Here is a 27,648-nt window from a genome sequence, read left to right on the forward strand (position 1 = left end):
AAATGGTCTAAATTACATTTTTTATTTGGAATTTGGGAGAAATGCTGTCCGTGGTTTATAGAGTAAAACAACAATGTTCATTTTACTTGAACATATACATATAAATAGCAAAATCAGAGTCAGAACCTGAAGTGGTATTTATTTTTTTCCAGAGCTGTAAGTCATGTGAAAATTACATTTGACTATTTTAAAATGTTGCAAATAAACATCAGGAGAAAAAAGAGAACAAAAAGTGTAGGGTATAAGCCGTTTTGGAGGGTAAAAAAATGTATCTACATAAATCAATCACAAAAATAGCATCAGGTCCCTTTAACGAAATCAAAACAGTGCACCGTTTCCTCCTAGGAGAGCACCAGAGCGCATGCGCGGCAGAGCCACACAAACGGGAGAGTGAACTTGGGCTGAGTGGGGCTATGTCAGTTTTCTAGTATACTAGCTTTGTTAAAATAACTAACTGCTTTAAACATAAAGGCATATACCTAGTCTAGCTGCTTTGTTGTTTGTGCGGTGGGAAGGAAAAGTGCCTAGAAGGAATAAATAGCTAGCTTGTTGTCTGGCTAACAGTTAGCTTAGCTAGCGTTACTTTTATTTGTAGCTAAGAAGCTTTAACAGGAACCGGGATTTAGAGAGATATAAACAACAGACAACGAAACCAACCAAGGCCAGGAGATGGATGTTAGCAGTAACGTGGACTTTAAGGTAATTTATACGAGGAATAAAAAGCTAGTTAGCTAGCTTAGCTAACCTTCGTTTAGTTTGTCAAAGAAAGAACTGTCATGTTAATCAGCTAACTGTTAGCTAGTTAGCTTAAATACATTACGTTAATTAATTTTAAGCTAGCGTTAGCTTAAACCTAGCTAACTAGTTTAGTTTAAAAGTAAAGGTTGTGTTAAAGATTAAACGTGAATAGTGTTATTTTTTTGTCTTATAGCAGGCAGCTAGGTAAGCTATCTAGCTAACAACTTCCTTGTATTATCTCGGTAGTTAATGCAGCCTCGGTAATACTGTATCAAAAGCTGGTTTAAGTGCTAAATAATTAGTAATAATTAGTTAGCTAACTAACTAACCTAGCTACAGTAACGTTAATTACCAGTCAAAAAATGGTACACACCTTAAATTCAGTTTAAATTAAAAAAAAAATCTGCATTGTAGATTAATACTAAAGTCATCCAAACTATAACGAAAAACATATCGAAGTATTTACTAAACAAAAAACATTAAACAAACCAGAATGTTTTATATTTAAAGTTCTTCAAAGCAGCACCTCTTGCTTAGATGACATTTTTGCACATCTTGACTGGATTCACTCAGTCACCTTTATGAGGTAGAGTCACATGGAATGGCTTTCAGTTAACAGCTGTGCTGAACTTGTCAGACGTTAGCATAATTACTTATTATTTCTTGCTCTTTAAACTAATGTCTTTGAGATCATCAGTTATAAAAAAAATACAGTGAATAGCCCTATTTGAGTATTGTTTTAATCCATATTATGACAAGAACTACTCAATAAAAAAAATACTTGAAGGTCAGTTAAGAAATGTAAAAGTATCCGCAAGGTCAGTCACAAAGACCATCAAAAATTATGATGAAACTGGCTCTCATCAGGACCACTTCAGAAAGGATGAGCAAAAGTGACTTCTGTTTCCCAGGATAAGTTAATCAGAGTTACCACACTTATAAACCACAAGTTCACAAAGTATTTTGGTTTGTTTGATAGTTTTAAGTTACTACATGATTTCTTATGTGTTTCTTCATAGTCTGGATTACTTCAGTATTCATTTACCATATATGAAAAAGTAAAAACAAGCACAGTAGCATGTGACTAGGTAGCTTCAGTCAGGTGATTTAACTGAATTAGCTTGCTAACCTATTTATTTAGCTTGGACAAAACATGGCATTTGTGAGACAATGTAAGGCTGTAATATTCTCTGCCCGGAGAATCGTGTTGCTGAATTGGTGTGTGAGGTTTTCCCGTGTGTGTGATAAGGTCCTAACTACCACTGAAGACATAGCTAAGCTGTACCGGGAGCAGAGTCAGTTCCCCTCCCTCAGCCGAGCAGATGTGGGGCCAGTCATCACCTCTCAGTATGGTGGGAAGTACAGCAACATCTCCACAGGTGGGTCTCACAATATCTCCACCATACTCTACCGACCTCTTCTCTACCTTAACAATAAAAGTGTTTTTTTTTTTCTGTGTTCGCTGATGGTGCTCCATCCATTACTTCAGGTGTGGTAGTGATTCGATTCTGACCTCACTAATAATATTTTTGTTGAGTTCAATCAAATCCTCACAACAGGGTCCCAGAAAATAGAAAGTCTTCACTTGACAGTAGAGAAATTTGCTCCGTTAAAAGCAGGCTAAACTCTTTTTATAATACTGTTGATTTCAGATGAAACAATGAATGAGCAGAAGTCCCAATACATTTGTCAATATAGTGTCCATATCAGTAAGTTAAATATTATAAAAGTGTTGAATATCACAAAAAGTAAAATCATGAAGCTGAAAACTGGTTCCTTATCTCTTTGTTGGATATGCATGATGACTTTTGGTATGTTTTGTAGTAAGTTGACAAACCTGCTTTGTGAAATCCCCCCTTCCTTATGCTTACACAAACAAACTTCCAATCATGATGCACTACTGCACCTGCATAACCTTAGAGTAGGTTTAATTCATGCCTATGAAACTGGACTCTATCTGCTACACTAATAGATACAAATTCTCTAAGACACTTTACTACTAACTGTGTGCTGTAGAAATTACACTGATTTAATTAATGATGGTTAAAATTCAAAAAAGGGTTCACACAACCCGAGTTGTCCTCGGGAAGTCAAAGCATTCTTAATTAGTGAAACACTAATTAACACTAATTAAAACATTATGCATTTTTTTTACTTGGCACTAATTCCACCATGGTTTACAGTGGATTTAAACTGTATGCTTTGAATTGTGGAATCTCTCTTTATTCCTCATATTGTCTCGTTTTATCTGATGTTCAAATAATCTTGTTCCAGGAATGTTTTAGATTTCTTTTGACAAACAAAATCCAGTTTTATGTAGCATTACCAGAGATTTGCATTTTGAGATAGACACTCTGAATTAGGATTTATGCAGGCATCTCTTGATTAAAGACTTAAGCATAAGTGTCCTTGGTTTGTGAAGTGGTAGTTTTACAAGGAAAAGCGGTCATTAACTTAAGCTGTCTTCTGTTGTTGCCAGTGCATTCTGCCTTTTTTAAAATGTACTATATTGTTCGCACTTCCAACTAGGGCTGTATAATAACAAGCTGTTTACACTACAGACTGTTCTCATGTGACAAATATAGGCTGTAGACATAGCAAGGTAGAAGTCCCACTGAACAATCATACACACCTTCCAGGAACTAATTTAAGATTTTTATTTATCGTGTTCCACATCAATATCGGGATATTATATTTAAGAGTGTTGTCACATTGCATTTTCTTACCAAATCCTTTATCCCTATTTCCAACCAAATGTTGGCACTCTTTTTTTTTTCAACTTAATGGTGGCCTCCTTCACTTGGATTGACACCTCTTTGGAACTGCCACCAGGCCATGAAACTGCTTATCAGTCAATTGTCCCACTACTTTAGAGCCCACTGATCACAAAAAGGCCACATTGCTTAGAAAAATGGTTCAAGAAGTTTTTAGAGCGTGTAGCTCCAATGACCAAACTAAAGTCATCATATCTTTCACCAATTGTTCCTCACTCTTCTGTTGTGTTGAGTTTTCCTGCTTTTGCAGTCTGTAAATTAGTGTGGTAAGATGTTTGATTTATTATTGTTTCTGGTTCATAAAGTATTATATCTACTGAGAATCTCAGAATCAGGATTTAGACAGAGGAAAATAAACAACAAGAGGGTCGAGCAGTGAACTACAGTGTTTACTAACTTATTTATCCATTAACTGTAGTGCAGAAACTGTGAACTGTTGGTGGCTGTTGGTTAATAGAGCAGATCTTGTGGTTTCACAGGGTTTTACTGTAGGACCAATGAAACTGATGTTAATAATGGTAAAATTGTAGTTCTGAGAGTGAAGGACTGAAGTGTAGCTTACATACAGGTTCTAACAGGTAAAGCACTAAACACTTACTAATAATGTTGGACAAATTACAAGGGTGCAAACTTTTTAGATTTCAGTTTTTAATTTTGTTTTTGAGGTCTTCTAGTGGACCACCTGGGGATGCTTCGAGTACCACAGTTTTAGCAGCTAAGGGTCTAAAACAGTCCTGGGCATGGACCTATTTGTCTAATACTCAAATGTATTGTCTTAATGTAATTGTTACAATGTAACATACACTGCTTATTGATGTGGTCTTCTTTTATTTTTCAGAGTGGACTCAGCGAGATCTGGAGAGGAATGAGAATGTTAAATTCTGCCGGCAATACATCTTATTTCATGATGACAAATCAATAGTCTATTCTGGGCCCTCTGGAAACTGCACAGAAATCAAGGGAGAGTAGGTTATTTAAGTTCCAAAATAAGAAATTTAAGCACTACCATATCTGTAAAAACAACAAATTCGATTTCCAGGAAAACACCTGGATCCTCCAGCAGAGGTCTCAGAGATCAAATCATGGAAGACTTTTAATGCTGTGAAATTCAGGGCTCTGAATATAACAGCATTAATTCTGATTCCAGTAGTGATTGTAAAGAAGTTAAATTCTGTTAACTGATTAACTCTAATATAAGCTGATTAACTCTAATATAAGCTAATATAAAATATATGTCCAAATGTTTGTGGACACCCCATTCTAAATGCATTTATCTACTGGAACCTAAGAACTTATTGCTAATGCAGTGCAAATGCACATACATTGCTTGTGTAAAAGCTTTTATAATCAGTAAATATCCATTTGCTACTAAAACACTACTGCTATTTATATGAAACGGGAATGATAAATAGATAAACAAAAAATAGGTAAAAAAAAAAAACTGTGTTTATTGAAACATATCCAAAGCTCCCTTCATGGGACTTATTTTATACTGCTACCATCCTTCCCATGGTTTGCTTTACTAAATCGATGCAAGATCTCAACTACTTTTTTTCAAAATGAGAAACTGTATTTATAAAGATATACGTGTTTACCCACATGTGTTCTGATGTGATCTGAAAAACTCTCTAATTGCTGAGAGACACAGTTAATGGTTATAATCATGTGCTCAGGTGCCATAATCCTTTACACAGCACTGTGGGTATAATATACTTTATAGTTTTACAGTTTTTTAGCTCTTATTATTTTACCAAAAATGAAGTAATTTTGTTTTGAAACTGGATGTATGCAGGTTGCTGAGTCAGGATTCTCCCTCTGGGGACATGAAGGCAGTTGTGAGGGCGTGCACCATCAAAGGAGAGGAGAAACAGTTTCTGGAGGTACGTCACCATAAAGTTATGGATGTTTCTTTAGGTGAACATTCAAAAAATACCCATGCGAGAGGAGAAATGTTAACTTCATTATACGGTGACTTGCAAAACCTTTTCACTTTTTTTGTTACCTTACAACCACAAGAATAAATGTTTATTATTGATTTTGAAATGATAGACCAACAGAAAATAACACAATTGTAAAGTGGAACAAAAATGGTTTTGCAAAAATTTGCTATGGAATTAAATTATTATCATTATTATTATTGTAATTTTAATTAATTGTATGCCCTCTTTCCTCGTTATTTGTTGATTACAGATCTGGCATAAGAACAGCAAGATAAAAAGCCTCAACCTCACTGCACTGAAGAAGCATGGAAAGGTCTATGAAGATGGTAATTGTTTTAAAGCTTTGTTCATCAGTTTTTTTGTGTGTAATTTGTGGACAAACATTCATTTTCTTTTTAATTAATTCTCTTTTAAACGTCTCCAGATCAGTTTGGTTGCCTGGTCTGGTCTCACTCTGAAACTCACCTCCTGTATGTGGCAGAGAAGAAGCGACCTAAAGCTGAGTCCTACTTTGAGGTTAGGGATCATCATCTGGTTATCTACAGTGAAAAGTTGTTTAAAAAGGGTTTTTGGATGTTTAGGAACAGTATATATTTTAGATCAAAACTATCTTTTTTTATATATATGTTACTATGACTCTGTAGTACTGTTCCAGAGAGTCTGCATTTTATTCATGTTATTGCATTTGTAACATTTAATAAATTAATTTATTTATAAGTTTTTTTTATTTCTGATTTCTCTATTTTGCTCAAATTTGATTTATCTGTATCTCAATTGCAATATATGTTTTTTTTTTTTTTTTTTTTAAAGCATCATTCAAGAAGTTGATGTTTAAATGAACTTAGACTTCATATGAAATTAAAAATGTTTTTCTTGATCATAATGATCTTTTCTCATGCATGTTAACAGTCAGGATCTGAACCCAGTTTGCTTGGAGATGAGGAGGAGCCGATAAAAACTGACAAGAAGGAGGAAGTTGTAAAGGTAAAAACAAACACACAAGTTTATATATGCGTTATTCTCAAATCTTTCTTATTATAGGGTGGCACATAAAAGTTTGGCGTCCCTAGACTGTTTTCTCAAACTCCAGTTCAGTTCCTGTGTGCTGAGATGTCTAATGGCCTGAAAGGGAAGCTGTAAATCTGTAAATAGAAAAAATGAAAAATGAGTAGAAGATGAGACAGGATTTCCAAATGTCTTTCCAGGTTAAATATAACATGTAACTTATTATCTGAAAGAAAATTACTTTTTATTTCATTAACAGTCATAAAGGTACAAAAAAAAATGTGTCCAGGCACCCTACTTGGTTAGTACTTTTTTTTTTTCTTTCAATTGTTTGCCTATATTTAACTTCTAACTTCTTGGGTTGAAATTGTTGATCCAGGATCAGTTTTGGTTGACTAAATCTTAGATCAGTACTTTTACGCCAATATGCTTGATAAAAGTCCTTATGTATAAACGAAATCTTACAATACAGTCTTGCTCACACTTGAATAAATTATTTTTAAAAAGCCCGTTTCACCTGTATTTGGATGATATGATTTTTTTAGATCAATTCTTATAATCTTTATCATTAATGGTCATGTGTATATGTGTGATTTTATTATTATTTTTTCATTAAAATAATTAATATAACTTTTCTGTTTCAGGGAGACCAGTTTGTGTTCTATGAGGACTGGGGAGAAGCTCTCATCAGCAAGAGCACACCTGTACTCTGTGTTTTAGATATAGAGGGTAACAATGTGTCTGTGCTGGAAGGTATACCAGACAACATCTCCCCAGGACAGGTGTGTGTTTTAAAGAAGAAAAAAACAACACATTTTTTCTGCAAAGACAGAATTATATGATAATCACTAAGTTGTATATATATATATATATATATATATATATATATATATATATATATATATATATATATATATATATATATATAAATCTGTTTTTATATTGTTTTTTATTTAATTTATGATTAGTGTTATTCTTGTACTCACAGGCTTTCTGGGCACCTAACGACACCGGCGTGGTGTTTGTGGGATGGTGGCATGAACCGTTCAGACTTGGCCTGAAATACTGCCCCAATAGAAGGTGAGAGAAGGTTATACACACTGAATACTTTATTAGGAGCAGATTCAGGAAAAAGGGTCTCTAATTTTCAATACTTTGCATGAAACGCACACACGTATGCTAAAAATGTTACTTGTCTCTCGCTGTCTCACTTTTAGTCTCTTTCTCTTGGGATATAAAAATATATAATAGAGTAAAAAGGCTCTATTCTGCCAGACCTAAACCATACTACACTATTATTACTGTCCTCTCACAATAATACAGGGAAAATACCACAATTTAGAAAAAATTATCATGATTTGAATGAATTTTAAGTGATTGCCACCCCTAATATAAGTATAATTTACATTTGCCAATCTAATGCTGATTCTTTTATTAACATTCAAATACCCATTAATATAAACACTTAAGCAATGTGTGGACTGAACTGCATCCAGCAGTTTGCTTAGTGAAAAATATGCATAGTTTAATCACAGGTAATGCTGTTGTTTTTTTTTTTTCTTAATAAAAGGACCACAAACAAAATGCTCCTTATTTGTTACAACCGGATCCAAAAAGATGGATCCTCTCATGGTGACAGTATGAGAATTAGATTACTCATATCGGCTATAAATAAATATGTTGTGTCAGAATAATGCTCCCTTTTTGTATTTTGTGTTACAATTAAGAAAAAGGTATCGAAAAAAGTATAGTTTGTGTATAGGTATTGAATTCAGAGTGTTCTTATAAAAAAATCATATACATTTTTTTAAAATAAAAACCCAGCCATAGTTTTATGTGGTATAGATTTCTCAAGATGTAGAAAACATTATTTTGACATGATTGCATCATCAGGTTCCTGCAGAGTTTTTGGGGTTGCTTTTGTGCTGCTGTAGTGATTTGTTTTTTGCAGATCTGGATGCAGTGGCAGTGAAGGCATTTAAACATCTAAGAAATTAATGTTATGTTCATGAAATCAGTTTGAGAGAAATTTTGATTTGTGGCATGGTGCAATAACAGGGAACAAGGGAGCCATCAAAAGATGCACATGGTCAGCTACAGAACTCAAATGGACTGTGGCATTTCCTGTCTTAAGTTTTAAACCTGTGCCCACTGCAGCCTCAGCTTTCTGTTCTTGAAAGCCACCTTCCACCTTCTGTTGTAGCCAACCTTTAACACAATGGACATTCTTTTTTACAAGGTCTTGGCTGACCTAGTTTTACATAATTTTTTACAGAGGTGTGTATCTTTGCTCTGTTTTCCAGGTCTTCTCTGTTTTATGTGGACCTTACTGGAGGAAAATGTGGTATGTCGTTAGTGTGTTTTTATGACGCATAAAACATATTGTATTTGTACTTTGTCCTCTGTGTGCTTTGTATAACTACAAGTAACCTCCATAGCTCCTCTCCTTCCATGTTGATCTTCTCTGTTCCCTTCTCCTCTCGTCTCTCAGAACAGTTGTCGTCTGACTCGGCTGCAGTCTGCTCTCCACGTTTGAGCCCGGATCTCTGCCGCATTGTCTATCTCGAGTGTGGTGTGTACGGCCCACACCAGCAATGCAGCAAGCTGTGCATGGTGCGTCTGTGTTCGTGTGCGTGCTTTGTTCTTTACAGCTGGATGCATTTTCATTTTGGTTTTGATTGCTGTTTTCTGAATCCTCGCAGTACGACTGGTATACGAAGAAGACGTCGGTGGTGGTTGATGTGGTGAAGAGAGCCGGTGAAGGTACTCTGTCTGTTTTAAATCCTTAGACATAAATTAAATGATTCCTGTATTTTCCCCCCAGTCATTAGATTTGCACAAAGGAAAAGAGAAAATGCTTAAAAATGTATTTACTAGACTTGCTGACTATATTTGTGTGTGTGTCTGTCTCTATCTGTGGGCCCAGATGGCTTTACTGGAATCTACAGCTCCATGCTGCCTCATCAATGCTGGTCAGCTGACAGCCAGCGAGTCCTCGTATCCTGTGCTCAGCGAAGCCGCAAGGTATTTAATAGCAGCCGTTGCCTAGGAGACTCTCACCATAGTAACCTTTGCCTTGGAGTTGGACATCATAGCAACTGTCTGAATGTTGATGAAAGCTATTTTAGAAATGCTAATGATAATGATAATGTTTTTCATTATGAAATAATTTTATTTTGGATTAATTGACACTGCCAGTGAGAGTGTGGAAGTCTGTAAAATGAGCTATCTGTATGTGTCTGTTTTATAGGATCTTCTAGTGGTTGATACATCCTCAGGCCAAGTCACGTCCATCACCTCTAGTGTGTCTCACTTTCACTTTCTTTGACTCTCTTTTTTATCTTATTAACATTTTTTTTTATATTATTTTGTAGTGGCACATCTGTAACAGTTATCTTCTGTTTCTTAGAGTCTGAAATGGGAAGTTGGTGTCTGTTAACCATTCATAGGGATTTGATGGTGGTTAGCTGTTCTTCTCCTAACTGCCCCCCGAGCCTGGTAAGATCCCCTTTTATAGACACTAGACTATGAAACACTACACATTCTCATGCTAAATGACATGGTAAGGGACATTGGACTAGTATCATGCCCTATGACTTTTACTGTATCCCATTGGATCTTAATAATGCTGCACTAATCTGTGGGATGTCTGAGTCTCTTGTCTATTAGCTTGGACGATTCTAAAACTGTGTTTGGTAATGTCCTGTGTTACACCGTAAAAAAATATAAAGGTGTGGCTGTTCCCAAACTGTCCCCTGGGCTTAAACGTCAGGATCAATTTACATACTGTTATCACATGACTTTTGGCACGTGAGCAAACAAACAAAAAAATAAATAAATCAGAGGTTTCAAAATGCTAATAGGAATGTCCTGATCACATTTTCTTGCCCCCGAGTTCAAGTCATCTGATTTTGAGTGCCTGCCGATACTAAGTCTTGACGCCTATGGTACTTTGGAGATGCACTAAAAATAAAAACAAAGAACACATTCAAGTTGTTTCAAATTCCTTTTATCATTATTAGCGAAACAATGGTATGATGATATTATGGTAATTGTTAGCACGACATAAACAAATACTAAAAATATCCAAATACATGATTTTCATTTAAATATGCATCTTCTCTTAAATAAACAAACTGAAACATGTCACAAAAATAATTCTGTAAATAATCATAATAATAAGAAAGTAATAATAGTGTATTGTGGTTGTGGTTTAGACTTTTTTACTCTATTATAATATCTCAGGGTAGTTTCACTGTTTGAGGAAATAAACATTAGTGTAGGTCCATATATTGCATTTTTTTTGCTGTGTGTTTTGTGTGTGTGTTTTGTGTGTGTGTGTGTGTGTGTGTGTGTGTGTGTGTTTTGTGTGTGTTTTGTGTGTGTTTTGTGTGTGTGTGTTTGTGTGTGTGTGTTTGTGTGTGTGTGTTTGTGTCCACCTGATTGCAATCCTTTAAAATATCCGTGATCACTGATTTCTGATCACATGATCTGGGGCATCCCTACATGCTATGGTTATGTAAATTTCTGTGTTTATCTTCTCTGTAAACTTCAGACCCTGTATAAAATGTAATATTGAGCTTCAGTATTCTGATCTACATTAATGAAGGATTAAATAGTTAATGAATGGAGAATGTAAATATTTTTGGCTACTTTATCGTAATGTTTAGAAATGGTTTCATATCAAAGCACAAATGGTTATTTGTGTTAATTAAATAAATAATAATGTTAATATCCTAGTGTATTTTGAACAACCATTATATTTCTGTCTTTATAGAGGGTGGGTTTCCTGCCAGCAAGTGGTTCAGAGAGTGAGGTTGCATGGGTTACCCTAGAGGAAGCTCAAAAACAAGCTGAGTTTGATTGGCAGATTCTTACTTTCACTCCACCCTCAGAGGAGGACAACAGTCAATACCGTGAGTTTTAATGGATTTCTTCTTCTTCTTTTTTAAAATTAATAACTGCTATGTGTTCATGTATCTTTATAAAATTATGTTGTAATTTATCTGACATACGCACAAATTGAAAACATTTTAAATTAAGTTTTTTAAAACATTTGAACAATAATGAAAATTAATATTGTCAAATGTTTTGAATGCTAGGTTTAAGTAAACTGTAAAAATACTGGGCCCCCTAGAAAGGTTAGGAAATGAATTACCGGACACAGGTTAATTCAGTTTTGTATAGTAAGGTTTTATTGTATAACTTTAATAATGTTTAGTATATGCTATATGCATTTCAGTTTTCCATTTTTTTTTTCATTTGTTGTTTATTAGCAACCAAAAAAACAATACACCAAACCTAACACTGGAAGATTTATGAGCAGCAGATATTATGGTCTGTTCACATTAGTTCTAGAATATGTCAGAGAAAAACATTCATATATAGAGTCTTAGGCTTTCATATTGCATGATATACAGCTTGCAATAAAAAGGGCAGTATAGATCTTGTAAGAATACTAACATTAACCTGGACTGTTGGATGCAGGACATCAGTTTTGATATTTATAGAGAATGTCTTCAGAGTTTTGTGTTATCTGTGATTTTAAGAGCTGTAATTACACCAATTTGAAGCCTTTATTTGAGTGAAAGTGCAGTAGGTGCAGTAGAACTAACAAAAATAGCGTTTAATTTTTAACATATACAAATTTAATGAAAATGTTATTCATGGAGAATTTCAGTGCATTTTCCAAATAGTTGTTGTTTAGCCACTAATAAATATGCAGCATCTGTTTTCTGAAAAAGTGTCTCTGCTTTTATGGTTAATTTTTTTTGTCTTCCTGTGCTCATTAGCTGGTCTGGACTTTGATGCCATATTGCTGAAACCAAAGGGAGTGAAGGAGGGAACAAAACTACCTCTTATTGTCACTCCACATGGTCTGTTCTGAAGTGCTTATAAAATTAATTTAATTAAATTTTATTTTTAGAGGTTTTATTAAGACATATATTTGGTTGGCCTCTCTTCTAATCCTTGCCCTGCTGGGTTTCTTTCAGGTGGACCTCATTCAGTGTTCGTGGCAGAGTGGTTCCTTTCAGAAGCAGTCCTCTGCAGAATGGGTTTTGGTGTCTTACAAGGTAATTTATATTTAACTGAATTTAAGAAGTGCAGGAGTTAATATTTTCACTGTACTGTACTGTGCAAATGTTTAAGCACACGTTTTATGTTTGAGCACCCGTCGATAACGTATAAATATTGTATTTTTTGCACTATTAGGCGCACCATAGCATAAGGCACATTATTTATGTCTATTATTATTTACGTCTATTTTCTGGTCTATTTTTATACACCAGATTACAAGGCACACTATGCAACACTAGTAAGGAACAGGGTGTCTGCAAGTTTTCCTTCCAATTCAACAGGTCTTGCCACTGGGTGGTTTTGGGGAGGTAGCTAAATTAAGTAAAGCTAAGTTAAGTAAACAAAACTGTAATTCTTAAAAAAAGTTTTTTTTGGATGAGTAACAAGCTTCTGTTTATTTACAGTAAGCTTAGATCTCCAGATTTCTACTAAGGCTGGATGCAGCAGCATTAGTACTAGCAGCTAAGTGCTAGTGCTTGTAAATACCATCTGACAGGAACCCTGAGTGTTCCGGTAAGCCAGGAAGATATTAGCTAATGGTTCGTCCCATGTAGCCCATGTAGCACATTTTAACACAGTAAACATGTTAATGCTAATGCTGCTCCTGCAGTGCTAGCCAGGGTTAGCAGCAGGCTACAGTCCAATAATATTCACATCTGAATGGCGAAAGAGCTAGCGCTTAGTGTGGTTAGCGGGTATTGTTAATACTGCTTCAGCCTCGGTACTGGAGCACTAAACTGAAACTCCTGTATAACACAGTACCTTAACGGAGTGGCTTTAGAGCCTGACTGGTATAATATATTTATAGTATAGAAGGGGCACTGAGTTTTTGGGAGAATTAAAGCATTTTAAGTGCACCTTATAGTGTGAAAAATATGGTACAGATACAAAAGCTTATTTAGTCCCTGTACAGAAATATTGCCTATAAAAATATGACTTTTTAGAGCAGATACACCTGAACCTATTGCCACTATGCTAAAGAGGTTATAAAGCCCCCCATCACTAATCTTTGGAGCACTGGAACTGTGTTCTCTGGAATGATGGGGCTTCATTCGTTACTTCTGGGATAAACTGGGGATAATACGGATTTGAGATAAATCAACATCCTGATTTCACAAATCACATAGCAATTACAATTACCCCCCAAAAAACGACATTCATGAACACATTCACACTGCAAAAAAAAAAAAAAAGAATTGTAATGCAGGAAATACATTCAGCCTGTTTAGTAGAATGCAAAGATGAATGAGCTGCCAAGTTTCCAAAAAATGACATGACCCTTATCAGATTGAGAACGTCAAAAAGCTCATTTTACAATTGTAGATCAACTTTTCACTTTGCAAGAATTTGCCCAATACCTCCAGATAGAGCTGGTAAATAAATAGAAAAAGAATCAAAGCCAACATTCAAAATCTTAGATTGAAACAAGATTGCCCATATCTGTTTTTTTATTTTGTATTTATTAATTAATGTATTATTATTAATAATAATATTATTCCTACATAAAAGCATACTACTGCTTGTGTAGTTAATGTTACTATACTCTGACCAGTCTGTGGCATAAAACTACTATTTAGGAGAACTGTGTACAATTGTTTATTATTAATAATCAAGGTAATAAATGATTTTTGTTTTTTGTTTTTTTCTTTAAGTTGCCTAGCACTGCATTCAGCATCAATTGAAGAATGAACCAAGAGCATTAAACTTTATGCATGTTTCATATCTTAACTAGTGTCAATAAATTGATACCTTACTTAATCATTTAACAGTGTTTATTAGTGTCATAATACTGTTAACGGATTTACTCAGGTGATGGTATGTATTGATGCTGTATGTTTTTTTTCTTTTTTTTTTAAATCTGTATGGAATTTATAAATTGTGCGGTTTAAGCCTGGATTAAGACTGATCTGTCACCAGTTCTGAACTCAAATCTAATTAGCTGATACAGAGTGGCATTTGCCTTTAGTTCTTTAAGTGTAATTACTATTGAGAGATTGATTGGATGAGTCTGTAGGTATTTGGAGGGATGGTGGTGGTAGGTCAGTGATTCATTGGATAGGTCTCAGGATAAGTGGTTAAGCGTGGATCATTGCCTCCTGTTGGGTAGGTTTTACAGATAGATTAAATAACTCTAAGGTTAAAAAAAGGTGCCAAAAGGGATATTACGCCTGTGTGTTTAAAACATACCCATGTTCCTTTTGCATTTTTCTGTATAGTTGGAAGAAAGCATGAAATTAGTAGAATATTCACATAAGTAAAATAGATACAGTACAGTATACAAGAAGATAATATATAAGACAAATGATATATAAGACAAATTAGCATTTTTTAATATATGGATATTTAAAATCAGTTTGCTGCATTTTATTGGTGCCTCAGATCACAATGAACTATACAATTGATACAACTGAGCTACAGATGACAGCAAACATGTTGGCAGAGTAAAGCTTTATTTTTTTAGTGCTGTTAATTTTTAATTGTTAATAGTGGATTTTGCTCTGTGAAATGCATCCAGTATGTGTTTTCAGTTAATTACAGAGGATCTATCGGCTACGGTCAGGACAGCATCCTCTCCCTGCCTGGAAACGTCGGCACTCAAGATGTGAAAGATGTACAGGTAATGGTGACAGTATTGAGTAGGGATGCTTGATGACATCAGAATTATATCATAACTTGGCCAATATTAAAAACCAATTCTTGTTGATGAATTAATTGCATGGTGGAAATAAACCAAGTGGCGCAGGTGCACTACTACAGTATGCCAACAATAATCATGCTACTTTAAAATCTATTTTTTTATTGCTATTTATACCTATAAAACCGTGATGTATAGTTCTTCTGTAAGTTATTTACATATGTAAATATGTATATCAGCATTGGCAAATATGTGTATGTGTAATATTGGATTTTGGCTTTGGCCCAGAATTCCTACATCGCTGCATCCCTAGTACTGAGTTGTGTGAAATGTTTAGTTAACTATATGATTATTAATCTATTTAGTATTGCTTCAATTCAAGTGTAGCTAATGATCGCTCTTTAATTCCTTACTCTGTTTGTGTTCCAGTTTGCTGTGGAGAGTGTTCTGAAGCAAGGTGACTTCAACAGAGAGAAAGTTGCAATTTCTGGGGGCTCCCATGGCGGCTTCTTGGCCTGCCACCTAATTGGCCAATACCCAGACTTTTACAAAGTGTGCATTGCCCAGAACCCAGTCATCAACCTGGCATCCATGGTTGGCAGCACTGATATCCCTGACTGGTAATGGAATAAAAATATACATATACATATATATATGCTCATAGAATTCCATGTAATAGACAACAACAAAAAATTCACATCTAGACAATTGCACACCCAGAACTCACTATATACTCATTATATATCAGAATTAACCAAGTTTAATGTTGCAGTATAACATGACTAAGGGGTTTAACCCTTTCAGACTTGAATTCTCTAGTGATGGAAAAAAAGACTCTAATATTCTCTAATACTCTATTAATAACTATAAAATCTATATAGCAAATCAATCTAATTAACAAAAAAATATGTAATTATTTTTATATTTTAATATATATATTTTTATTTCTATTGCATTGGAAGCCTGTGTGTAATATTTTATATTTCATATTGATCTTTCATTTCAAAAACCATTCCTTAACAGTAAAAAAAAATAATAAATAATTGACTGTGCCTCAGTGGCTCTAGTACTACTGGTTTTTTTTTTCATTATTTTTGCAGTGGGCAGGGCCAAGCTATATTTTCATTAGTTTAGAAACTTGTTCATTGGCTGGTTCATGATATATTCTGATGGACAACAAACAGCACTTAAACAACAAAACATAAAAAATATATATGATGTCCATTGTAACGGATGCTGGATCTGAAAGGGTTAAAGACCCCCTCAGCAACATTCAGCAATGGTTGAGCCCCTGTAAATACTGTTATGATAGGATAATGGTGCTGAAATTGACCAATTAATGCTTCCTTATTCTGTGGCTGAATTCAGTCAAATTTTTGCTTTACTACTTAACACCCAGTGTAAAGATTATTGTTGCAGTACTACACTTTATGCAATACCCTTTTGATAGGCCAGCTCTACTGTGTAGTGTACTTAGTGTAGCTACACCGTTCTAATAAAATATAGCCACGCGTCTTACTGATATCTTCTGAAGATATATTTCTCTCTTTCTTTATTAAAACTACAACAAAACAAAGCATTTGTTCAAGACATGCATTTCTCTCATTTCTGCGTTTTTTGAATTAGTGTCCGTTGCTATTTTCGCTAACACGTTAGCTAGCACAACAGTACCAAGGATAACTGTCCACAAAAGGTATGTAAAAAGGTACATTAATACACAATTATGGGACTAAATATAAACATGTACAGTGTGCACCTGTTAGACCATGCTTTAGCTATGTTCTCTCTCTGCTGCCAAGCAAGTTCTGGCCCACAATTCCTCAGTTATGCTCAATTTTTAATTAAATCTTCCAATGCTTCCAGAATTTGTAAGTCTTCATGGAATCGATCATGGTGTGAAAGTAATTATGCAGATTATGGTCTTTTGAGACAATAAATGGCATTTTAATGAAATAATAAAACATGAAGGTAATATATGAAGGTAAGCCTATTCTTTAGGTGTCTTTCACAATAGATTTCCCCAAAACACGCAAGATCAGTGCTATTGTTTGAAACAATAGGGTTCCCTGTTTGTCACAAGGTATGGAATCATATTGGTGCGTTGACGCATTCCTGAGTAAATAAGCTGTATAGACAATGTTCGATTTTTGACGCAATTTCCGTCAATAGGGTTCTAATAGTTGATGACTGTATGAAATTAAATGACAAATAAAAGTAGTTTATAACAATAAATATAAATAAACTTGTAACTATGACAGTTGCACCTAGAGAGAATTGTGTGTTGTGTCAGATCATCAGATCATTATGTTCTGAAAGTTTGCACATAAAAAGCTGAATTGAAAGAGAAACTTCGGACAAAATACGAGCCAACCAAATGTTAGCGAAAAAAAAATGTATAAATCATATCGAGATTTGGTTGTTGTGGTGATCTGTCCAGAAAGAGATCTGTCCCACAAAAGAGATTTTCATTTCTTCTTTTTTGATTTCCTGATTTCCTGCTGTGTTTGAGTGCAGGTGTATGGTGGAAGCTGGTTTTGATTATAACACTAATAATGCCCTCATGAGCCCTGCTATACTGGAGCAGATGTTAAACAAGTCACCCATCAAGTTTGTCACACAGGTGAGTTTGTGTGTGTGTTCTAGGTGATGTACAGTTTTATAGCCAACTGTTTCATATAACCCACTTTAACCTTTTAGAATGTTGGATTTGCGCCTGATTTTTATATTCAGGCCACTGTATACTTTGCTTTTCTTTAGGTGAAGACTCCTGTGCTGCTTACCTTGGGAGAGGATGACAAGCGTGTGCCTAATAAACAGGGCATCGAGTACTACAGGTCTCTGAAGGCCTTGCAAGTGCCAGTCAGGTAAGCAGGGTCGAAAGAGGAACAATACTTGGCTTTTCCGATGTGGTCTTATGTGGTTTTATAATAGTTCTATTAATTATTTAATTACAAATAATACAAATAATAATTAATTGACACATTTGTCCATAGGTTGTTGTGGTACCCAGAGAATAACCACTCTTTGTCCAAAGTCGATGCAGAATCGGATGGATTTATGAACATTGCTTTATGGATCATTCAGCACCTCGCTCTGTGATTACAGTAGTCAAGGTGGAGAAGCGACAATGAAACAACTTTAATTTAATTTAAAATTACAATTGGTAATTTAACACACCTATAACAAAACATTGATAAAAATGCAATCAGAACTGTCTGCTCTTCCCATTAATAAAAACTAAATGTGTAACAGGAAAACAATGACAACGCTGACTCTCTCATTTTCACGTTTATAAGTATACATACCTTAGTGATGTCTTTTCAAACATGTAATATGCTTTTGTTTTGTATAGGGCTGGGTTTTGAAATTCAATACCAAAAAGGCACAGACTGAAATGTCTTGAAACTACCGAGTACCGAAAGGTCTTTAAAAAATCGTTACTTACTTTCGATACTTTGCATAAAGTGCACATAAATGTGCCAAATGCAAAAAAAATGCGCACAGCAAGGTAAACATTTCGAAGGGCTCTAAAGTCTAGGTCTACTTCTAAAGATTCATCCACACTTGTTTTCGATACTTTGCGTAAAGTGCACATAAACTTGCCAAATGCAGAGAGTGTGCACAGCGAGGTAAACATCTTGAAGGGCTCTAAAATCTGGGTCTTCTTCTAAAGATTCATCCACACTATTTTCCTTCAGTGTCGACACACCGTCGTTGTGCTGAAGTCTCTCAGGGCCACAAACTAAACGCTTGTTGTTTTCGTTCCAACAAGATCCGAGATCTGAGATACGAGATCTGAAAATAAGATAAATACGCAGTTTTTTCTACAGTTAAAAGTAGGTATCGAATTCAAATTATCGGTATTGGTTTCTGTATCAAAAAATTTAAAACAATACCCAGCCCTAGTTTTGTATGTCAGATATGCTCATCATGTGCTTTTAGAAACGTTCGAATGACTGAGAAAACAAGCCAATCCAATACAAAGCTCTTAATCACTAACAAAACCAAAGGTACTCATGTAAACAAACTGCCATCAGATCGTCCTATGAGATAAGGCAATGCTTTGGTATACAGCATTGGTCAATTAACATTTTTTTTTTTTAATATATTTTATTATTTTTCAAACAATAAAAAACATGGACACAGACACACTACTACTACAGTGCCTTGCAGGGCTGAGGAAATTGAAAAAAAGAAAAAAAAAACACTTTTCGGCATTGCTCAAACTTTGCAAGTTTGGTCAGACATGTCTTTAACCAAATCAGTGGCTTTAACCACTGTTCAGTAGTAGCTGCTCTTGCGTGATATTGTCTAGCAGTGAATTGCCCTATCATAGGAATGTCAAAAAGTGTGAAAATGCAGAATTTCTAAAGTAAATCGTAAAGAGGACGAAAGATCTAGCTTGTTAAAAGCTTTGCAGTGTTGTTTTAGCTGGATACGGTGTTGTTTTGCTTTAAGAAATGGAGGGGGGGTTGAGTATTTCTGAAACGGTTGGCTGGTTAATGATTGTTTCTCTGTTGTTTGTGACTATGCAATATAACTGTTCAGCTCTGTGTTTCTCAGCTGGTTTTTCCAGACCTTCTTTTCAGCTTTTAATGCTCTCAAATCTTTAAATAGAGTGAAAATAAAACTCTAAAGCTATGATGACTCTAGAGTGATGATTCTTCTGTTGATGTTGTTTCTGATTGTTTTTTTTACACTCTGGGGAATGTATGTATTAATTTTTGAATAAAGATGTTTATATGGTTTAAGATTACCAGTTGTTGTTTTTTCTCTCTCTCTTTCTCTTTCTCTTTCTCTCTCTTTCTCTCTCTCTCTCTCTCTCTCTTTCTCTCTCTCTCTCTCTCACCAACACAAACACACTCTCACACACTGTTAACAGTACTTCTGTTTAAAATGCATGTTTTCATTGACTAAGTGAAAAAAAATACAAATTGTGCAGAAAAAAGTCAAATTTGACTTTTTTTCTTTAAATATGCAAAATGCACAATTTTCAGTTTGACATACCAATTAAACATACCATATACAATGCTAAATTAACCTTTGTATTGTATATTTGTCTAAATTTCGAAGTTAAATACACACAAATGATCATGTATCTATATATTGTAAGTATTTTAAAACACTGTCCAAAGAGACTATAAAGTACCATAAAGAAGTGCATTCATTTCAAAAAGTACATATTTTTGGACTATTATTCTGTTTATTTTTGCATTAAAATAAAAAAAAGAAAAGACCTGTAAAGCATTTAAATTGTAACTAACCTTGACTAAGCTTTAGGTTTAGTTTTTATAGGGAAGTAAAATCAGTGTGACACAGTCTTTCATGATTAAAATAGCTTCCCCCTTTTCCTGTGTAGTGTTTTAGACTGAACACCTGTGATACTTGGTAAAGAACATACTGTATTCTGTGTGTGTTTTAAGAAGTTGCCCATTTTCACTTCTGTAAATGAGTGGAGGCTTATCTGAAGATACTCGTGTCTGCCCGTCACTGAAATGCACCTTTCTCCTCTTCAAACACGTGAACTACTGTCTTCCCAGATCTGAAGGTCAGTTCTTTATTGTAAGTCAGTATTTGTCTCTTTCTGTGTTTAAGATAATATGTGCCAGTGAAGGTTTATTCTAGGTTTTTAAGTACTTTATGGATGTACATACAGCTCTGAAAAAAAATAAGAGACCACTAAAAATGATGAGTTTCTTTGATTTTACCAAATTAAAATCCTCTGGAATAAAATTAAGAGGAAGATGGATGATCTCAAGACATCAAACCAAACTGAACTGCTTGAATTTTTGCACCAGGAGTAAAGGCATAAAGTTCTCCAAAAGCAGTGTGTAAGACTGGTGGAGGAGAACATTCCAAGATGCATGGAAACTAATTTAAAAACAGTGTAATTCCACCAAATATTGATTTCTGAACTCTTAAAACTTTATGAATATAAACTTTTTTTTGCATTATTTGAGGTCTGAAAGCTCTGTATCTTTTTTGTTATTTCAGACATTTCTCATTTTCTGCAAATAAATGCTCTGAATGACAATATTTTTATTTGGAATTTGGGAGAATATTTTAAAGAATAAAACAACAATGTTTATTTCACTTAAACATATACCTATAAATAACAAAATCAGAGAAACTGAAGTGGATTTTCAGAGCTGTATAATTAATTTTTTGTTACTTTGTTCATGTGTTTTATTTACTGGGAGCAGTTTTAGTTTGTTTTTAGTGTTGCTTTAAAAGATTGGTAACAACAAGGACCTACTGCAAAAAAAAAAAAAAAACTTACTGTTATGTATTAACTTGTGATAAAAATGTTTAGTTAATACTGTTAGATACTAAAATATAACTACTAAAATATTCAATACTGATTGGACCACATGCATTAAGTAAATACCTAATATAAATCGGTTATGAAAAAAAATGTTTAATGAAAAATTTTAAAAATTAGGTTAGTGATTAATGACCATGTATTTATGAAAGTGGGGGTTATTTTTGCTTATGCATTGGAATAGGTAATAGGTAATATATATTTATATTACTTTATCTGTGGATAATATTGTATTAAAGTCTTTAACAGCACATTTTTGTACAGAAAAAACTTTACCTCATTGCCATTAACGTTTTAAATGCTATGCTAAAAATGTATTTTAATTCAGTCTAATTTATTTGTATAAACCTACATAAGTAAAAGTAGTCTAAATTGAGATATATTTTTATTAACAGTTACTTATACCCTTTTTGTACATTTCACTACTAAATACTATTTATTGTGTCTCTTTTATGTCAAAATGTTAAAAAAATAAAGACACCCTTAAAATATTAAACATATTTAAAAATCTGGACATTTAATCATTTGATTTAAAATTGAAAAAATAATTATATGAAGCAAAATGTTATACATTAAGAAAAAAGTCCAAATAGTCCAAATAATATCTAACAAGAGCTTTTCCCACTCCTCCATGTAGAATTCTTTCAGCTGTATGATAATTCATCTACAATATTTGTTTAGCTGGTCTCTTTTGTTAGCATGTTTGCAAACAATATCATTTTGCATTAACACTGTTTTAATTAAAAAGCTAATGCATGTCTCTCTATGTCTTTAGATCATGTTTGGACCTCGACTTTTCCTGTTCGTTGTGTTAAATCACCTCTGTGTGGTCAAAGCAATAAATCTTAAATTCTACCCATGTGACAATACCACTGCCAGCAATGGAGATATAAATGTGGACTGTGGGCACAGAGGCCTCACCAGCGTCCCCAAATTCAAGTCCCCCATTGTGGTCTCACTTAACCTCAATGAAAATCTGATTCAGCGAGTAAAAAGAGAGGATTTCTCAGACCTTCCCAATCTTCAGAATCTGAGTTTAATGTGGAACTGTTTGCCGGGTCGACTAAAGGCGCTGAGATTACCTTCATGCAAAGTGAGGATTGACCAAGATGCTTTTGTTAATCTCAAAAACCTGAGCTCCCTTTATTTAGTAGGGAACAGCCTTGACACCATTCCACTCCTCCCGCAGCGCCTTCAGGTCCTCGGATTGGAGTTTAACAATATTTTTCACATTGAAAAGCCGCTGGGAACGCCTTTCCTCAAACAGCTGCTGCTCTCTAAGAACTGCTACTATGCAAACCCCTGCAATCAGTCCTTCTCCATAGAAACAAGAGTGTTGCAGGATTTACCTGAGCTTCGGAACCTCACACTGGGCTTTAATAATATCACTACTGTTCCCGTGCAACTGCCACCCTCCTTGGAAAGTCTTGACTTGAGGGAAAACAAGATCACAGAAATCACAAAAGAATCCTTCGCAAACCTTACAAAGCTACGTTACCTTAACCTGGAGTGGAACTGCCAAAGGTGTGACCATGCAGCTGAGCCCTGTTTCCCTTGTCCAAATAATGCTTCATTAGGCTTGGACCCGGGTGCCTTTCATGATCAGAGAAGCTCTTTAAGTTTCCTCAGTCTGCGGGGAAACTCACTCCACTACCTTCCTAAAAACATTTTTGCTCAACTCAGCCGACTTAAAACGCTTGATCTCTCAGACAATTTCCTAGCCTACAGTATCCATAATGGCACGTTTTTTGAGGAGCTGCAGAAGGTTGTGTCCCTAAACCTCCTCTACAACTATCAACCTATGAAAACCTTTCCAGAGCTGATCCTGTCACCCTATATGAGCAGGATGAGAGCCTTAAAGAAGCTTTCCCTGAGTGGGTTTTTCTTCCATCAGTTATCTAACTACAGCCTTGAGCCTTTGTTTGACTTACCAAAGCTGGAGTATCTGGACCTGCGCATGAACTTCATCAGTTCCTGCAACGTCACGGCATTCAGCCAGCTGAGAGCATTGAGAATGGTGGTGCTTTCACAGAACATGCTTGCCTTCAACCCATGCTACAAAGCTATCTCTATGGACATCCAGCTCACGTCCATGACCCTGAGTGATCGCAAGAGAGAAGACCCCCTTGAGAATCAAGAAGACCCTTATTTTAGATCAGAGTTGGAGAGAAACTCTGGGCAGTGCGCTGAGGAAGACTGTCCAATCAATGATTCAATGTGGTATCTCCAAAGGTGTCACTGTTATGGGAAGCTCTCCTTTAACTTATCTCAGAACAATATTCCATGGCTCAATGCAAGTACCTTCAAAGGAATGGAGAACGCTGTGTGCATGGACCTGTCCTACAACTACATGAGTCAAACTTTGAGCGGCCAGCAGTTCTCCCCTCTTACCAAACTGATATTTCTAAACATGGCTCACAACCGGATTGACCTTTACTTTGATGATGCTTTTAGGGAGCTGAGGAGCACACTTAAAGCTCTTGATCTCAGCAACAATGAATTCCATTTTCTCATGAGGGGAATAGGTCATCGCTTTGAATTCATAAAGAACATGACTTCACTGGAAGCTCTCAGTCTAGCGAACAATAACATTGGACTTCGCATCTCTAACATTCTCAGAAGTACGTCTCTGAAGTATCTCTTCTTCTCTGGGAATCGCTTGGACATCATGTGGGACACCAGGGGAGATCAGTACATACGCTTCTTTCAAGGGTTGATAAAACTTAGATATTTGGACATCTCGGACAACCAACTTAGGTCATTTTCCCCAGAGGCAATGGCTAACCTTCCTAAAAGTGTTCAAGTGCTCAGGGTGGACTCCAACATACTGAATTATTTTCCCTGGGGCAACCTCTCAACACTTGCTCAGCTCTGCTTCCTTAACCTCAGTGGAAATCATCTCTCTAACCTACCAGACATTGCTGTCCCCTTTGGACCTAAACTCTCAAGCCTGGATTTAAGTCACAATCGACTGACGGCCATTCCAGAGTCTTTCTTTAGCCAGGCAACTGCCCTCAAAGACCTCAGACTCGACCACAATCAGCTGAAGATCATAGAAAAGCAAGTTCTCCCCTCTTCATTCAAGTCAGCCATCTGCTCCACCGCTTTTAAGACTAAGAACTGCAAGTTGACATTGCACGCCAATCCCTTTATCTGCAGTTGTGTCACTTCTTGGTTTGCTGAGTTTCTGCGAGGAAGTCCTTTGTTTATCCCACACCTCACCACAGATGTTCGCTGTGGTTTTCCTGAGTCACAGACAGGAGTCAATGTGCTCGCCATTGACCCTCGCTCCTGCCAGGAGATATTTGGTAGCGTTGCCTTCCTCTTTACCTCCCTTCTTGCTCTTGCAGCGACTACAATCCCTATTTTGAAGCATTTGTATGGCTGGGATCTGTGGTATTGTTTTCAGATACTTTGGGCAGGACACAAAGGCTACACCTCACTTCAAGGAAACAGCATGGTGAACAATGACCATGATGCATTTGTGGTTTTTGACACACAGAACAAGGCAGTCAGGGACTGGATCTACAATGAAATGGTGGCTAACTTGGAGAGAAGAGGAAGATGGCAGTTTAAACTTTGTCTGGAGGAACGGGACTGGGTGCCAGGGGTGTCCTGCATAGAGAATCTGCACAACGCTGTGTACAACAGCAGGAAAACGGTCTTTGTGCTAACTAACAACGGAAGCTTCAGTTCTGTCAGTGGCATCATAAGGCAGGCTTTCCTCCTGGTCCAGCAGAGGCTCCTGGATGAGAAAGTAGACGTGGCGGTGCTGGTTCTTCTGGATTCTGTTTTTCCTAAAGTCAAGTACCTGCAGATGAGGAAGAGACTCTGCAAGAAGTCAGTTCTGTCCTGGCCCAAGAACCCCCAGGCCCAGCCCCTGTTCTGGAATGACCTCTGCGTTGCTATAGCCTCTGATAATGTAAAATCTTATGATAAGAAAGTCACAGAGAGCTTCTTGTCTCATGAGCTTCTTTAATCCAGTAGCTGATATACTGTGTGTGTTCTATCCACTTTAGGTATTAATTAATTAATTCATGCTTGATTATGGTACAGTTTTGAAATGGATTTGATGTACGAGGAACAACGTACAGATTTTGCCCCAGAGAGGAAAATGTAACATAAATATTTGTATATAGTGAAAGGGATCCAAGTAAAACATGCTTTTGGTCTTCTTAATTTCATAGCAATGCCATATATGGATTTAGATCATATTTGGATATTACTAAGCACTGCAGGATGATGGTATATTACAGTACAGTTCAGTACATTCAAAATTCAGTTGTGTAGTTTTTTTCTTTTTTTTTTCTTTATTCTTTTTACAACATGTCTTTTACAACAAGTGTTTGCTCTAAATGATTCACAAAATACCATGAACTTTTGTCCAGTGCTTTATTCTTGTATGAAATATTTTATTCTTTAATGAATTCAATGAAAATTCTTATGATTTTGTGTTTTGATTTGCTCAGATAATCTGTCACTGGCTTGTAGAGGAAAATGTAACAATAATATTTGTATGTAGTTAAACAGGTTCAAGTAATACATACTTTTGGTCATCTTACATACTTTGGTCACCTCGTATTTTATAAAATAGCTATCTGTCCACGGCCACACACCGTATTTACACTTTGGGTGCGTGTTTCCACGGAGATCCACATAAACACTACAGCGAGTGGAAATGGACCCAGCTCACAGATGCATTTTCATAGGGACTTCCACACTTTGTGGTTGTGAACTGTACTTTCGAATCGTTGCTGAAATTGGGCTTCGCCTCAAAATGACATAAGAGTGCACTTTGTGTTGAAATTAAACATTTGCAGTTGCTTTCTACAGGTTAATATATTTGTGGAGGTAGATCATTTATTTACAGTGTATGTATTAAGAATTTAAAGCATTTTATTTTTATGTCTCAATAGAGGTCTATAGAATGTATTGTGTGCATAAACTTTCCCTACAGGCTTGTGTTTTTGCAAATATTAGCCCATATTATTTGTCCAGGTTGCTTGTATAAAAATGTTTTAATAGACCATGTAGAAAAAACAATGTTTCTTTTTTTTTAGTTTAGGCACTCCTTGACTCAAAGTAGCTTACTGCAGTTATACAATGATAATATATATATATATATATATATATATATATATATATATATATATATATATATATATATATATATACAATAACCAAATTCTTTAATAAATGTCCTGTTCTGATAAGAAGGATCTTAAAGCATTTTCCAACTAGTAAATTATATAACAGTATATAAATCTGTATATTAGAGTAATTTAATGGACATTTGCAACTGTTATAAGTAACATTTATAATAAAATTGTGTAAATCTTTAAAAAATGTCTTTTCACAACACATCATACTGGGCTAAAATTATTTTTATAATTTTTGATTCTTGTGTGAAATGTTTTACTCTTTACTTAATTCAGTTTTGGTTTGATTTGCATATTGTCTGGCCCAGATGTTCTGGAAATCATCTGCTTACTGGTATATCCCTAATTTCAGAGTGCTTATTATAATACATTTTTTAAACAGCAGCCAAACGAACGCTGTTCTAGGGTTCCCCCTTTGCTGACATGTTGAAGGACGTTCTGTCGGTTTTATTTCCCGCAGTATCAGTCTCGTTTACGCTTCCTCTTTCTAACAGTTTTAGAGCAATATGCAATAATTAACTGACTCTCTGCCTCAAGAAATATAGCAGTGCAGTGGCAGCTGAATCATCAGCACCTTGGCAAGTGTCCCACATGCTTATTAGATCTATTTGTTGTCACTGAGTTTTACATTAATGTAATTGACAATTTGGCCAGCATGCTGAGCGAATCGATATTTTGGGAGAGCCTTTTTAAAGCCCAGTTGAACTTTAATATACAGCCTGCTGTCTCAGTAAATGAGAGAATGCACAGCCGGTTACACAAGTGTGCCCCTGGAAGAGTGCTGGCTGTAGTGTAACACTAAGGTTCGACAGTTTTCACGACTACCTATACACAGAGGTATAATTCAGTTCAAAATGTGAAACTCATATATTATATAGATGTATTACACACAAAGTGATGTATTTTAAGAGTGTATTTCTTTTATTGTTGATGATTATGGCTTACAGCCAATTAAAAACACAAAAATCAGTGTCTCAGAAAATAAGAATATTACATG

The 27,648-nt window shown here is 35.4% G+C and overlaps 2 protein-coding genes across 2 annotated transcripts; both read left to right on the plus strand.

The window, feature by feature from the left end:
- Window positions 1–346: 346 nt before the first annotated feature.
- On the plus strand, window positions 347–19,926 carry LOC103034957 (acylamino-acid-releasing enzyme). Its single transcript, XM_007236993.4, has 23 exons — window positions 347–699; window positions 1,988–2,117; window positions 4,351–4,477; window positions 5,305–5,392; window positions 5,703–5,778; window positions 5,877–5,968; window positions 6,362–6,436; window positions 7,102–7,239; window positions 7,446–7,537; window positions 8,761–8,801; window positions 8,949–9,070; window positions 9,160–9,220; window positions 9,384–9,481; window positions 9,708–9,759; window positions 9,867–9,955; window positions 11,235–11,373; window positions 12,250–12,333; window positions 12,451–12,531; window positions 15,064–15,152; window positions 15,600–15,790; window positions 17,685–17,790; window positions 17,928–18,034; window positions 18,164–19,926. The coding sequence occupies exons 1-23, from the start codon at window positions 670–672 to the stop codon at window positions 18,267–18,269; spliced, it is 2,214 nt and encodes a 737-aa protein (XP_007237055.3). The 5' UTR covers window positions 347–669; the 3' UTR covers window positions 18,270–19,926.
- Window positions 19,927–20,599: 673 nt separating this feature from the next.
- On the plus strand, window positions 20,600–25,933 carry tlr9 (toll-like receptor 9). Its single transcript, XM_007236997.3, has 2 exons — window positions 20,600–20,718; window positions 22,268–25,933. Exon 2 carries the CDS (start codon window positions 22,271–22,273, stop codon window positions 25,469–25,471), a length of 3,201 nt encoding a protein of 1,066 aa, XP_007237059.3. The 5' UTR covers window positions 20,600–20,718; window positions 22,268–22,270; the 3' UTR covers window positions 25,472–25,933.
- Window positions 25,934–27,648: the final 1,715 nt, after the last annotated feature.

Source organism: Astyanax mexicanus, chromosome 12, assembly GCF_023375975.1.
Source record: "Astyanax mexicanus isolate ESR-SI-001 chromosome 12, AstMex3_surface, whole genome shotgun sequence".
NCBI classification, from domain to species: Eukaryota; Metazoa; Chordata; class Actinopteri; order Characiformes; family Acestrorhamphidae; genus Astyanax; species Astyanax mexicanus.